The 14,927-nt window shown below is 44.3% G+C and overlaps 1 protein-coding gene across 1 annotated transcript; it reads left to right on the forward strand.

The window, feature by feature from the left end:
* The first annotated feature begins 12,213 nt into the window (after positions 1-12,213).
* Positions 12,214-13,329, forward strand: LOC6526593. The gene is made up of 2 exons (XM_002087665.4): positions 12,214-12,570; positions 12,624-13,329. The coding sequence occupies exons 1-2, from the start codon at positions 12,310-12,312 to the stop codon at positions 13,191-13,193; spliced, it is 831 nt and encodes a 276-aa protein (XP_002087701.1). The 5' UTR covers positions 12,214-12,309; the 3' UTR covers positions 13,194-13,329.
* Positions 13,330-14,927: the final 1,598 nt, after the last annotated feature.

Genomic DNA, 14,927 nt, shown 5'->3' on the forward strand with positions numbered 1-14,927 from the left:
TGGCGCTTAATTGGCATGCGAAAAATCTTGGAGTCACCACCTCGTTGCGAACAGGACAAAAAATTAATCATACGCTCCGGTTGCCAGCACACAGCGCAGTCGAGGGGAATTTGCTGGGATCAAGGGGAATATTATTGCGGTACAAAGGGCAAATTAATTTTTCATAAAAGGCACACCACACGGCCACCGCAGTGGCCTCCCTTTACCCATCCTGCGCTCCGCATCCTGCGGTTTGCTGCTCACGCACGCAGGATATGTACCTGCCACACGGATATGCTCGCATTCGGGGCTGGGCGCAATTAATTTTCAATGTGCGCTTTATGCAGCTCCTTGCCGGGCTGTTGGTGCTCCGGGGTTTCGGGGCTTGGAGTACGGATTTCGCTCTCACTCTCCGGCGGGAAAATGCGGCTGCCAAGGTCCCCAGATGCGCTGGCAAGTGCGGCGGGGCGTGCTAATTGCCACACAAAAAGCGGCAAAAGAAATGCAGCCAGCCCGCCGAGTCCTTTCAGCCCTCCGAGTCCTTCGAGTCCTTCGAGTCCTTCGAGCCCTTCGAACAACTCTTGATCGCATCGCTGGCTAATGTGATGTGTGCTTAATTTCCGCTCTTCAGCTAATTGGCCTCGTTCGCCAGCGTTTCGCTAATTACTTAATCATCAGCCGCACTGGCAGCCCACAGATTTTTCTATCTCAAATTTATAGTAAAAGCTAAATAGATTTGAGCCTTATTCAAACTAAGAAGAACTGCAAAGAATGATATCATTTACTGGCATTCATTTATAGACTGGCGTGTTTACGACTCAATAGCGAAAAACAACTTGCAATCTGAAGCTGATTGCAATGGAAAACAAGTATTTCAGTGAACTGCACTCGCATCCATCAAACTCGTTTGGCTGTCAACGTTTCCGGTCTGGCAGGACTATCGGGATTGCGCCAGTACCACCAGGACTGCCAGGACAGATGTCTCGACTTCGAACTTAGTAACGAGCTCATCCGCAGCACAGCCACCTGGCCAACCTTTCCAACCTGGCCAACCTGGGCAACCAAACCCACTGCTGTCTGTCAAATTGAGCGCAAAAGCCTTGGCATCCAGCTCAGGTGACATCAGTTCCGTCTCGTTACAGTTTGAAGTTTACCGTGTGTGACAGGCCTGGGGTTTGCTTCAGTTCAGTTCAGTTGGGTTTGGATGGGTTTGGTGGGGCTTGGTGGGGTTTGGTGGGGTTTGGTGGGGTTTGGTGGGGTTTGGTGGGGTTTGGTGGGGTTTGGTGGGGTTTTGTGGGGTTTGGTTGAGTTTTGTGGGCGGACGACAGCAGAAAAGTTGAAACGAAAAGTTTTTAGTGCGCAGGCAAGTAAAAACAAAGAATTTTAACTACACGCAGAAAAAGAAGTGGTACCAATAGACAGCTGTTAAGATTTTGGAGTTGAAAGATTACTTTCAAAGCAGATGCACTACGGAACATGACATTTTTAACGCAGCAGAGTAACTCTTGGTAGTAACTTAAGCTTATAAACAAAATCAGGTGCGTAGCACCAAGGGCTGTAATGGGAAAGCCTTTGAGTTTCAGAGATATCAATGTAACAAGAATTAGATAGGGCTTTTGTTTTCGAATTAGAAAAAAGCCAAAGATGAAACTCCCCGCCTTTGTTCCCGAACCAACTCAATGGGAGTAAACAGGATCTGAGGGCATAAATCGAAATATTATCAAGATGCCAGCTGGTCGCGTCGCAACTAAATTGTTTGCAAATTTCTGCTCAGCTTTTCTCTGATTTTTTTTTTCCTTTCGACCCAGCGGCGCCCCATGGCCAAGAACAAAAACAAAGACAGAGACAGAGACAAAGACAGCGGCAGAAAATTGTGTAAACAAGTTTTACTCACCTATGGCCAGAATTTATAACCCGGCCCACATTGGCCTAAACATTCTACTTCTTGTTCATTTTTCTTTCTTTTGCAGAGAGCTGGCCGGGTTGTATTTCATTTTACTTCAACACTTTTGGCCCAGCTCGTGTGCGCCTGGGGCCAAGTTTGGGCATAATAAATAACACAAAAATGAAGCGAATTCAACCTCAAAGTTCAATTCAAATAACCACTCAATAGATCTGCCTGCGACTACTCATGTACTCATGGGAACTTGCCTGCGCCGAAGATGCCTTCTTCTTGTGCATACGAAATGGCCGCCGGCTGGCTGGAATAGACGATGAATTTAAATATGGCCAAATTGAGTATTGGGCACGTAATAAAAAAAATAAAAAAAATAAGAAAAAAGGCCACTAGATGGGTGGTTTTGGGCTGGCGGGAAACGGACGGCCGTTATGTATGGCATCGTAAATAAACCCTTTTTTTACTTAATCCAAATTCGTCCCCGGGGAGCAATTTGTTACACAATTTAAAAAGGGACGAGCGCCGGCTAAGGCGTTTAGATTTAGTCCGAGTCCAGTCCGAATCGAGCTGTGTGTCCTTGCCAGGACTCCAGGACTCCAGGACTCCAGGACTCCATGACTCGAGGACTAAGTAGGGGAGTGGAGGAGTGGAGGACTCAGGTCAGTTGTGCATACATTGTCCCTAGCCGAACTGCAATATTTTGCCCATAAAATATTTATATTTTTTCGCTTTCCACTCTGGCAGTAATAAGGTTTTAAATTTCCATTCCGAATACATATTTGATGTGCTTAGACACAGCGAATGTGCAGGGCAATAAAAGTATCCGACAAGAGATATGAAAACTGCTGAAAAAGATTTCAAATTTCTCTACTGGCTGCTGTAGTTTTTTTCCTTCTTGTTGGATACTGCAGTTCCTGCTGATTCGATGCACTTTGCTGGTATGTGAATAATGCACTCGACCATTTTGATTGTATCACTGGCAAGTAAAATAGATGGCTGAATACAAAACACTAATTTATGAAATACCTTTCTTTGACTATCTAAGTTGGTTGTGAAAAGATGGTGATTGGAATGCCAATCCATGCTCAGCGAAATGAGCTTTGAGCCTAATCAACTGCCAGATACTACAGCAACTCGACCAGAGACAAAGGCGCATGGAAAGCGCAGAGAGCGAAGTTTTCCCAAAAATTAGCGGAAACGGATGCCAATCAGCTGGCAGCGGAAACCGCATTGTGCCGCAGTCCTTCAGTTTCGTGGCTTCGATTATGATGAGACGATGGACTCCACGGACTCTAAGGATTCCACGGACTCCGCCCATCGAAGGACGATGAGTACGCTTTGGCATTGCGGCCAGAACCGAAAAATAATGGCCAAGAGCCAAATTACGTTTCCGCCATTTGGTGCCGGGCAGCTTTCGCTTGACCGGAAATTGTGAAAAATCAACTCGGGCGAATGGGCCAACCAATGTGGGTTGCCCACTCCTCCAGAAAGGAAACTTCGAGGGGTTAGTGCACGGAGTACTGACTTCGCTGGGAAAATGACCGCTTAACGAGCAAATTTCAATATAAAATAAACTTAAGGGCGCACATTCGAGAGCAGCGAAAGGAAATAGCTCGACGAACTTGTTTCACTCTCGAATGAAAGGCCTCAAGAAGTGGAGTTTCGAGATGGCCGCGTGACTGGCTCGGTTACAAAAAGTACTTTACATAAGTTATAAATAATTAAGGCCACAATTAAAGACGTAAGTTATATGGTATTTTAACACTTGAGTTGTTTAAGTTTTAAGATTTGAAACCCATTTCGCGCTCACCTCTATTCGATATGCCAACCCATTCCACCGAAAAGAGCCTGGCATCTGGCAAATGTCTGCGAATTTTATAATGAAATTCCAGAGCGTTTAATTATGCCCGGGGCAGTAAGTGGCATAAGCCCCCCGATGCGGCAATGGAATTTGAACTCTATCCAAGCTCAGCTCTGCATGAAATGTGTAAAATTATTACAACAAATGCCAGAAGACTCACTAAATCGAATTTGAAAAATCAACAGCCATGTGCACGGATATTTTCGGCCCTTTCGGCATTCTTCTGCAATTTAATTATGCAAATGTTGTAATGAACATTTATGATTTTAATGACGCTTCAGTAATGTTATTAAATTCATTGGGCTATGTCATTCATTTTTAATAAATGCTTTACAGCTTTTCATATTCCATTTGAAAGCTAACAAAAATATATGCTAAGTAGCTATAGCTCTTTAGTTAAAAAATCTTGATAAGTTCTGTTTTTAGTTCTTTAGTTTCAATAGCTCACTTATCTTTTCATATTCCATTTGAAAGCTAACAAAAATAGAAGCTACTTAGCTACTTAGCTCCTTAGTTTGAAAATGTTGATAAGTTCTAATTCAGTTCTTTAGTCGCAATTGCTTTCATATTAAAAAGCACCCAGCCCTTCCACTTTTCCCAGCTTAAATGACACCGTTTAGGGCCGACCCCAAATCCCTTGTTAACATGCTCGTCCTGGCCAGTCCGATATCATCCATCCCGACCATATATATATGTACGTTACCTGTAGTTTGTCCCCTTATCTTTGCGGCTACGTGAGCCCACGTATGCGCATTCGTTAGCCAAACGAAGGCCGCGTGCAAATCCGCTGCAGACCATAAATTATAAACGGAAAATGTTTTGGGGGAAAAATGTGAAAAGCGGGTGCCTGCGGGTCGCGCTGAACGTGAGTGGTTTTGTGTTTTCTTTTTTTTTGTTTTGGAAAATGTTGGGCATCGCTGCGGAAAGTGGAAAGTGGCAACTGTTGCTGGTGCATTCGATAATTAAATAAGGCAAAACAAGATGTCGACAATTCGGGATTTGAATTAACACACATACGTACGCACACGCACACATGCAAGCTATTAAAGTTTGCAGACCCACATCCACTTTTCCGCTTTTCCGCTTCTCCGCCGGGCCATTTTCCAACCGAGCATTTTCCGCGCACGCAAAATTCAAAGCAAGCAAAGTTGAGGAGGCGTCGTGGTCGAGGCTCTGTGAAATTAAATAAGTTGGGGAAACCGCTAACGAGAAAGGTGTCTGGCACTAGGAATTAATGCGGCGGTTATGCCGGGCCGCCGGGCTCCCAGGATCCTGAGAACTGAGTCCTGAGTCCTGAGTCCTGAGTCCTGAGTCCCGAGTCCTTTGGAGAATGGGTGGCGGCGGTGTTGGCGGCGGTGGCAACGCGTAAAATTGCAGAGCACATGTGTTTGGAGCTTAATCTGTTTAGGCAACACGAGAAGCGCCTGCCGACAACTTGGTCTAAAACTTCAGGTAGCACTAACTTCTCCTGGCACCCCAAAAAACTGTTTAAACAGTACACAGAATGATGCACTGCAGCCGGAGCACGGCAGATGGAGGCGACTTCCTTGGGAGTGGTTGAAAAACGTTCAAGTTGCAGCCTTTTGTTGCTGCTGACAGGGAATTTATTTTCGATGTCAATTTGTGCAACTTGTGGCAGCAAATTTAATTGCCATTCTGGGCAATTGCATCGCCAGCTGCCTCGGGCATCAAATTTCAAACACAAGCACAAGTTGGCCAAGACACATTGCTGGAAATAAACTTGGATTTTGGCCACAATGACCAAATGCAGTCCAAGCAGGCGGCCACACCTTAATTAATACACAATATTTGAAATTACTCTTGCTGGCGGATCGAAAACATTTTCCTGGCCAACCGCAAAAATTTCGATATGTGCGAAATAGTGAACACTTTCATTTGCGGTTGCAATAATTCGACAAAAAATGCACCAATTATTGTATGTGCACATTGATTTGCTGCTCTGTGGAATATTATATGTACTTCTTGGTCACAAGAAATTAATGTTTATTAAATCATATTTTCCATAATTAACCACAAAATTAAAAATATATTTTACACTTCCCCAACTGATCGGTTTAAGGTATTAACATTCGCACACCATTAAATACTGCACACACTTATCTTTCGAGCTGCAAATGTTTGTTCTGCCAATGGGAAAAAGCATAGAATTTGCAGCAGAAAGGAGCAGGGAAAATATTTGTTTTCCATTAGCAGTTGACATCCTTTGATTTAATTACCTGCCCGACTTAAGACCCCGGACTTGGCATCGAATTTATCATCGCCGGACATTTTAAGGGGAGTTTCTGAATGAATTATGCGCAGGGAGACATTATAAGTTTGCTTGCAGCAGTTTTCATTTCGCATTCGCAACCAGCTCGCTTTGGCCAGGTGCAAAATTAATATTCGTTATCAGTTTGTAAGCCCTGTGCATGTGACAAATAATGCCAACTGATTTACGGCCGGCCTTCGTCTGCCTTCCACACACAAAACACCGTCAAAAAGGCCGGCAGGCTTAAAACAGGGGTCACTGTGCACTTTCGGCTCAAATGCAGGTGCCTTTGCAGGATGTGCCACCTCCACTCGCAGGACATTCACAGGACATTCGAAGGACATTCTCTGGCGAGCGGTAATTTACCGAAAATTCAATTTATGCAAGCGAACAAATCCTCCAGCTGGCTGAAGTGCAAAAGTAAGCGGGCGAAATGGACAGGAAATATTTGCAGCAAAATGATTAGTTAATTAAAACGTCAGCCATCGCTTGCAATGAACTGCTTGTCTTTTGTTATTTGTTCTTTGCCTTTTGGGCCTGGAGAGGACATTTATTAATCGCAATTTGCAGCGAATTTAATTGCTTAATTGAAGATGCCACCAGGACGTTGAGCTGATTCTCAGTTCGATGCTCGAATGCGTATTGCCAACTTTCGATTTACATAATAAGTCGGCAATCTAAATTAAAATCAACGAATGGCCCTGTCGCCATTTGCATTAATTAAGCGCTCGTTTGGCCAGCAGCCCGAAGTATTGATTAGGATCGCTTCTTTTCTCCGTTTCCAGTCTGTCGGCTTCCTGTCATCATGGAGAATCACCAAGGAGCATCACCATGGAGCACAGAGCATCAGGGAGCAGCGGGAATGGCCCAAATACTCCGCTTCGAGCATTGTCAGCGACCCTAAATGGTTCAGGTAATAAACATAAAAACTAATTTCCCCCGAAAAAAAGCCAAGAATGTTAATCAAAAGATCGTCCTGCTAGATTGCGGCGCAGCAACAACAAGCGCCAGGACGAGGACCGCAGCCAGGACACTGCACCCCAGTGTGGCTGCCCACTGCTGATGTGGATGTGTGTGTGTGTGTGTGTGTGTGTGGGGCACCAGGACACCAAGTCCTTGCTGGATGGTTGGTTGGGTGGTGCTCCGACTTCGTTTGCGGTTTTGTATTTTGTGGTAATTTCCGTTTATGTTTTTGAATTTTTTACTCACGGCTGCGCAAACACAACTGACTGCTGATGATGTTCGGTCGCCTGCACAGGGCCCACTGTACTTTAACGATTGTCTCCGTTGAACTTTGTTTGCTCCCTTCGCCTGTATTTGTTTTTATGGAATTAAAAAATTCCTGCTGGCGAAGGACTTTAATTAAGCGGCGCCGCAAAAACGACCAAATGTGTTCATTTCCATTTAACAAAGCGATTTTTACGGCATACCTGCAGTTTTATGGCCAGGTACGGATTTGGCCAACCAATTGTATTGTTGCCACTTGGCACAGCTAGTTTAGTTAAGTTTAGTTGAATCTTTATCTTTAAGGACGCCTTACAAAAATGCATAAATGTAGGAGGCGCTTTCCTTTACTTGATTTATATGCAGAATAAATGCTTTTATCCATCAGCAGCTTATGCGAAAAGCCTAAGTTAATCCGCATATTGAAAATCTCTTTATTGATATGTTTTTTTCAACTTTCTTTTTATATGAGCAGCCATGAGTGAAGTGCCCAGCCAACAATTGTTTTGGTGCAAGCCGTCGATTGGTGTTATTTAAAATGCAAATGGTAAAAGCATTGCTGAGATAAGCACCACATTTGGCACCTGCAAACACACACACACACACAAAAAATAGCTTGTATTAAAAGTATTATTCTTTCACGGCTGCTGTGCATATTGTGCATTAATAAAAAATAAAAAATACACAATAAAAATGAGAAAAGCGAGAAAACAGAACAGGAACAAAGCGGCAATGCTTTCAACTGTAATGATAAATGAACGCAAACTCCGGACATAAATCAACGAGGGAGGAGGAGGGGGAGCAGAAGAGGGGGGGCACCTCTGATGCCGCTGATGGGATAAGCTCGACTTCAGCCGCGAACTAACTATATATATATATATATATATATATATTCATATATAGATATATTCCCCCCTTGGATGATTTAAAAGCGAATGCCTCGGCTCCAAAATGTGTTGTGGGAAATATGCATAAAAGGAACACGGCGGGGCATCATGGGAAACCAGAGAAGCAACCGGGAATACACCTACAACAACACCTACACCTACACCCACACATGGCTGTGTGTGTGTGCACGCGCACAATATTTTTAATTTTTCACATTTTTACCAAATGAAAACAGTAGCGAAGGCTGCAGCGCAAGGTGCAGACCAATCCCGCTCCCACAGAGACACCTACGGAGCGCGAAAGACCGCCCGGAGGCAAATGGCGCGGCCACAATGGCATCCATGTGGGTCACCCATCGCCTACCTACCCCCTACCCCCTACCCCCTCTCCACCCACACCACTCTCAACAACAGAGACACACGCCCAAAACCCACCCACTCCACCATAGCTATGCCACCCACTATGGCGAACCCACGATGCCAGCACATCCATATGCATTCGCATTCGTGGCCGTTTCGAGTTGAAACATTTTTTATAAAACTACCCCTTGCAGCAGCGGGCATATCAGGCATGAGGGTGAACTCAAAGGTAAGGATGTGTGGAGGAATAAAACTATGTAACTGGGTCTACTAATATAATGTTATTACGAGTATATAAACTAAACTAACTTTAGTTAGTTCTTTCTGTAAAAACCAGCTACTCTACATATACAGTATGCAACATTCAAGTACTGGGTACCACCCATTCGTAGCCACGGTGAACATTACCCTTTCACTTGTTTCGAAATTGCATTGTGAATAATGTAGTGTTAATTCTCGAGAGTGCCATGTTCCCTGTTTTATGGGTTTAATGCTTTTGTTTATTGGTCTGCTGTTGCGTCAAGTAAGGCTTCTGTTTCTGTTTCTGTTTCTGTTTCTGTTTCTGTTGCTGTTGCTGTTTCGGCTTCGGATTCGGCTTCTGCTGGACTTTGGGGCAGGGATATGATGTGGCAGGATACGGCAGGATATGGCAGGACATGTGGGACTTGCTGCGAAAGGGCTGCGGATGCGCGGCTCTGCTGCTGCTGACACGCGATAAGAAAGCGCGCATTGTTTGGGCCTTGACTTTGGGCCCGGTAAGTTAACCAGTTGGCCAGTTGGCCAGTTGGACAGCTGACACGGTTAACAAATTAAATTTGCATTCCGCCGTCGACCAACGCCCCAAACAATTTATGGCCATAAGCAATCCATAAGCAGGACGCTATCTTGAATACGCCAAAACAGATACTCTAATGTCAACACCTCACGAATGCGAGTCGTCCTTTTTGTTTTTTTTTTTTGGGGGAGTGCCACTAGTTTCAATGCCAATATTTCTATTTCTATTTCTGAATTGTGGCGGAATTGATGTCCACGACAAACATTTTAATCGATTCTCTACCGCCTTTCAGCACGAACACTTTGCGTCGCATATGCATAAATTAAGCTCGTAATGGACAATCAATAATTATGATTGACAATACGGTCGCTGTCGCATTTATTCATTAATTGATGGCCTGACACATTTCAATTCGGCCATACAAGTCCGCAATTCGATTGCCTTCATTTGTTTGATTTTGTTGGATTGCTGGATTGTTGGATTGTCGAATTGCCGGATTGGCGCCGGCCGTAAACATATCGATGATGAATAAATTCGCAATTCATTTTGTGCGCCATGTAAATGTCATGTGGCGGAAAACGGCTCTATTTGAAAATGGCCAAAAATGATTTGTGGCCTAAATAATGTGAAAAATACAGCAACCGCAGTGGTTAATAATTCGCCAAAAAGCCGCAAAGTGGGAGTTATTTTGTATGGGTTTGGGTGCTTTGGTTTTCCTATTCAACATAGGTAAATGTATATAACTAAAGAAGTTAGTTTGGTTAGTTGTGATTGCCATTGTCACAATATATATGCATTATAGAGTAAATATTCTCCTGTTTTACAAATCGATTATAAGTAGAGTAATATTGAGTAAATATTCTCCTGTTTTACAAATCGATTATAGTGTAACATTGAGTAAATATTCTCATGTTTTACAATATAATAAACCAAACACTTAGATGGAGTTCAATTTCAAAAGGCGCTCTTGCGTTTAATTTAAAGTCACTTTTCTGTGCGGCTAACTGCTCGATAATAATGTTTTTGTGTGGCAGGATGCGCACATCCGTGTGGAGCAAGGACACACATGGCCACACACACACGACAGACCCGAACCCGAATAAACAATTTTAATAATTTCGTTTTATGAAAATGGCGCTGGGGTTAAATGGTTCGCGAGGAATGTGGGCAACAGGAAGGTCGTCGTAGCGTTTAATGTTTTGCACGGATGCGAATGCGAAACCTGTTTTTGCTTCACCCCTTCCCCCTCCCGGCGGCTCAAATTTCAATCATTCCGAGCGCCGAGCTTTGAAAGACGCCACGACCTTTGACCCCGCTGCGAAACAGTACGCAATCCAATCAGCAAAAGTCGCTGCTGCAAATCTCTTTTAAATGAGCCACTAATTGCAAACTGAAAGATAATACACAAAGAGCACGCGGCCCCCCAAAAACCCGGTTACAAACTAATCAGAAGTGGGTTTTGGGGCTGAAACTGCTGAAATGGGGGCAAAACCAAAAACAAAAAACAGAAAAAGAGAAAAAATACTGCGAAAAATGCTCTAGTTAAAGGAGCAATTATCGCAGAGATAGGAAGTACGGGTTTTTGTTTTGCGGCAAGTTTAGGGAATAACTTTTGCCCTCTCTCTCACTGTTTGTGAGGCACGTTTATCAGTCGGTAAGTTTTGGCCAAGCGCACTCCTTTGTTAACTTTTCGCCCAGCTAATGTCTATCAGAGATATAAGGCCAAACTTTTATTTGCTAAGCAGTGGCTATCTGGCAGTCGGCTATCTGGCGGGGCTTTTAAAAAGTTACTGGAACCCCACACGGCTCAGCGGACATGTGTATTTACATAGCCTTATAATCCTTAATCAGGATGGCTGATTTGCCGCCTGGAGTGGATTATGGCACATGTCTGGGGCCACAAACTTCTGGACAACTTGTTGTGGTTAATCAAAAAGCGAACTTTTACAGCTGCCACTGGGAAAGTGTGAGTTTTCCTTTCGGTAAGTGGAGAAAATTACTACTAATTCCCCCATAAGAAGCGGCACTTTCCACTGATTACTGTGGCACTGCTTGTTTGTAATCATATTTATGGCGATCTATTTCCATTTACAATCTCCTTTGAAATATTTATCCTTTGCATTTCCATTCACAATCTCCTTTGCAATATTTATCCTTTGTTTTCATTTATATTGTCCACCATTGAATTGTATATTTTTGCATCTCAAACAAACAAAATTAATTATCAAACTATTTTTCTGCGCTTAACAGCTGATGTTTCGTATTCATTAAGTGACTGTGTCGGATTAAAATGCATATGCGTGTACATTTCGCACTTTTATATTCCATCCTTTAATCAATTTAATTATAGAGAACCTTTTTAAATGAAATCCAACGAAATCTGTTGCTGAAAATTAAATTTCACCCACTTGCTGTGTGGGCCAAATAAAAAAAAAAAGCAAATGTTAAATTTAATTTGATTTATTTGCAGTGCTCGCTTTGAAGTTGTCGTTTGAAATGAAGGGCGGAACTCTGATTCGAATGGGGAACTGGGACTGGGGATTCAGCATTCAGGACTAAGGACGCAGGACTCAGGACTTCATGACTGGGGATGAAGGAGCAGGGCAGGGCAGGATACACAGCCAGATTGTGTATGATGAGATTATTTGAATTACCTTTGCAATCAAATTGACACCACATAGACGTCCCGGACTGACGGGGACAGACAGTTGGACAGGAAAATGACAGTTCGCCAGAAGGGCGGTGAGCCACTGCCACGCCCACTGCACCACCCACCCCCTTGGAAGTGCATCCAGTGGGGATGGGCAGGCAGGAAGTGGCAGACAGGAGCCCCAACCATTTGGAAGCAAGTGTCAGCCGGAATACTTTACATTATTCATCCAAATGAAATTTTCACTAATGCCCAAACATTTTCATTTGAAACCTGGGATCTGAGTAGGCCGATAATTGAATGTAACTGAAATGCTACTCCGCCGCATTAGTTGCCATCAACGAGAGCACAAAGCCAGAGCATAGAGCACATCCCTGAATTACATAGTTCGTGTATGATATATAATAATGTCGGATTCGAAAGCTGAGTACAACTGGGGCGATTTGGGTATGGAGCCGATGGACAGCTTTGCATCCGAAATACGAACAAGTGGGGAGTTTCCCAGTCTGCAGCAGCATCGGGAGCAGGTGGAGCAGCTGCAGCGACGTGGCAGGCAGCTTGTCAGCCAGGCCCAGCAGCACTCCCAGATGCTGGTCGCCAATCTCTTCAAGAGCCTGAAGCTCGGCAGCGAGAGGAACACACTCCCAACGCAGGTGTCAACTCCAAAGGTACTGAAATCCTTCATCTTTTGGCATTTTCTATTGTTGTTTATATGCACTAGGCCTATCGCTTCAAGGACATCTACTCGAGTCGCAAGGATCAGCTGATCCGCGAGTGCCAGGAGCAGGAGCGCAAGCAGCGCGAGTTCCACAGCCGACCGATGCCCGATTTCCGGCAGGCACACGAGCGCCAGGCCTCCAAGGTCATCGTGCATCGCGTCACCTGTCCCACGACGCCCAATGTGCTCAAGAATTCGCGTGACATGGAGCAGAAGCGCCGCTTGCACGTGCAGCAAGTGCAGAGGGAGCGGGAGCAGCAGTGCCAACTACACAGAATGCAGGCGCCCAGGGCCAAGCCCATTCCGTTGAGCAGCCGACAGCCCTTGAGGTCCTCGAATCGTCCTGCCGCCGCTCCGCCGCTGAAGTTGAAGGTGGAGCCCTTCAACCTGAGCGCCGAGCTGCGCGTCCAGCAGCGGCGCCTTTTCAACATCCAGACATCGAAGGCGCAGGAGGCGCGGCGTCGCCAGCTGGAGGATCAGCGCCAGCGGGCGGAACGGGAGGCGTACCAGAAGCAGCGCCAAAGGACCACGTTCCGCGCCAGACCCAATCCATTCTCGCAGACCGCACGTTGAGCTGCGCGGGGATTTGCCATCTAGTTTTTCCGTTTTTTCCATTTCTTTTCAGGTTTTCATTTTGTTCGGATTTTGTTGCAAATTTGTTTTGTTCGAAGAAATTAAATTACTATAATCACCAGCAGGCAACCGCAAACGCACAGTGGCGGGCAAATCAATAGTGCTTTCTAACCAACTGTATAAATGTTGCATTTCAAAAATGCTGAGACATTTTCAATGTATGCTTCAATCGGTGGTAAGATGAGCTTGTATTTTCTCGTTCTAAATTAAACACTTGCTGCTATGCGAATGCCCGCTGCTGTAGGTGTGCATGTGAGCTGCCGCACATTCAATTTGTTCATTTAAAATGGCTTAGGTCGGTGGCTCCATCAATCAAGTGGCCCTGCCCCAACCCACCCACCATCCACACACATACATACATACATACATACATACATACATACATACATACATACATACATACATACATACATGTATATGTTACATATAGCCCGTATTCCATATCCCATATACGTCGAGCGAACCGATGCAATCCCGTCCGCAGGCCACGCCCACGTGTTCCACTACAAACAATTTGTTGTAAGTGTATCAATTGATGCGCCTGCATGTGTGTGTGAGTGCGAGTGAGTGTGTGTGTGGTTGTGCGAGTGTGTGAGTCACATAATCAAAAGCACAAATACTAAAACAAGCACTCAAACTGTCAAAGCGATGATTGATAGTGTTGACATTTGCTTTTTGGCTCCAGCCATCAGCCAAAGGATCTGACTTTTTGCGCATTGAGCTCCTGTTAATGGGACGTTTTGGCGGCGGCCCCTCGTCCTTTCAAAACCATCTCCATTCCATCTCCCATTTCCCATTTCCCAGTTCCCAGTTCCCAGAAAAACCGCTCGCGAATCCCTCTTTCACCGCCAGATCATTCACCTGTGCGTGTGTGTGTGTGTCAATGTCTGTGCGTGTGTGTGTGTGCCTGAATGATGAATTGCATTGCATGTGTTTATCGAGGTACACTGGCATAGGTATTTATTGCAAATTTGCCGAGGGGGCTAAAAGGTGAGCATCCATCAACTGCTCTCGTTTTGAATGGAAATTGAATGTGATTAAATTGTAACTGGCTTGTGCCTAGCTCTTACACGAGCTGCTGAATTACTCAAAGATTAAGGACGAGTTTTTACCAAGTTCAATTCCTTTACAGCAAACTTAACATTGGCCACCACTGTTCGTCCAGCCCTGTTACATAACATACAGCAAACGAGCGCTTAACAGTCTGCAAACAGCAGGTCATGGGGAAAACTGTGCTAACGCTTAACAGATGCAGCGGGGTAACTGCTTACATTGGGCTGTAGTCAACAGGATTTGATGCGTTAGCATGCTGTTTGAATTAACGGTCAAACAAATGTTAAGTCCTGCAGGACTCTGCTAACATGAAAGTTTAATGAAAGGAAAATTGGTTTAAACAAATTAAAGTACCTACTTTTGCCAACACAATTTTCTATTATTTACTTTTTTAAGCTCCGCACAAAAACAGCAATAAGATACAGTTGCAAATAGTTTCATAGATACATAAAAATAAAAATAAAACCAGAAAACCGGAAAGTGGTGGACATGAATACGGATCATGTTTCACACCTATTTGTTGATGAAAAAAATGCCATTGATTGGAAATAAAACGGTGAGAAAAACATGTAATTGCATAGTTATTTTAAAAAAATGTGCATTTTGCATTTTTAATTAAAA

The sequence above is a fragment of the Drosophila yakuba genome, chromosome 2L, assembly GCF_016746365.2.
Source record: "Drosophila yakuba strain Tai18E2 chromosome 2L, Prin_Dyak_Tai18E2_2.1, whole genome shotgun sequence".
Classification (NCBI taxonomy): domain Eukaryota; kingdom Metazoa; phylum Arthropoda; class Insecta; order Diptera; family Drosophilidae; genus Drosophila; species Drosophila yakuba.

Coding starts and splice junctions, on each gene's coding strand:
- LOC6526593 (XM_002087665.4), top strand. CDS start 12,310: ATGTCGGATTCGAAAGCTGAGTACAACTGGGGCGATTTGGGTATGGAG. Junction 12,571..12,623: donor CGCAGGTGTCAACTCCAAAG/GTACTGAAATCC, acceptor TATATGCACTAG/GCCTATCGCTTCAAGGACAT.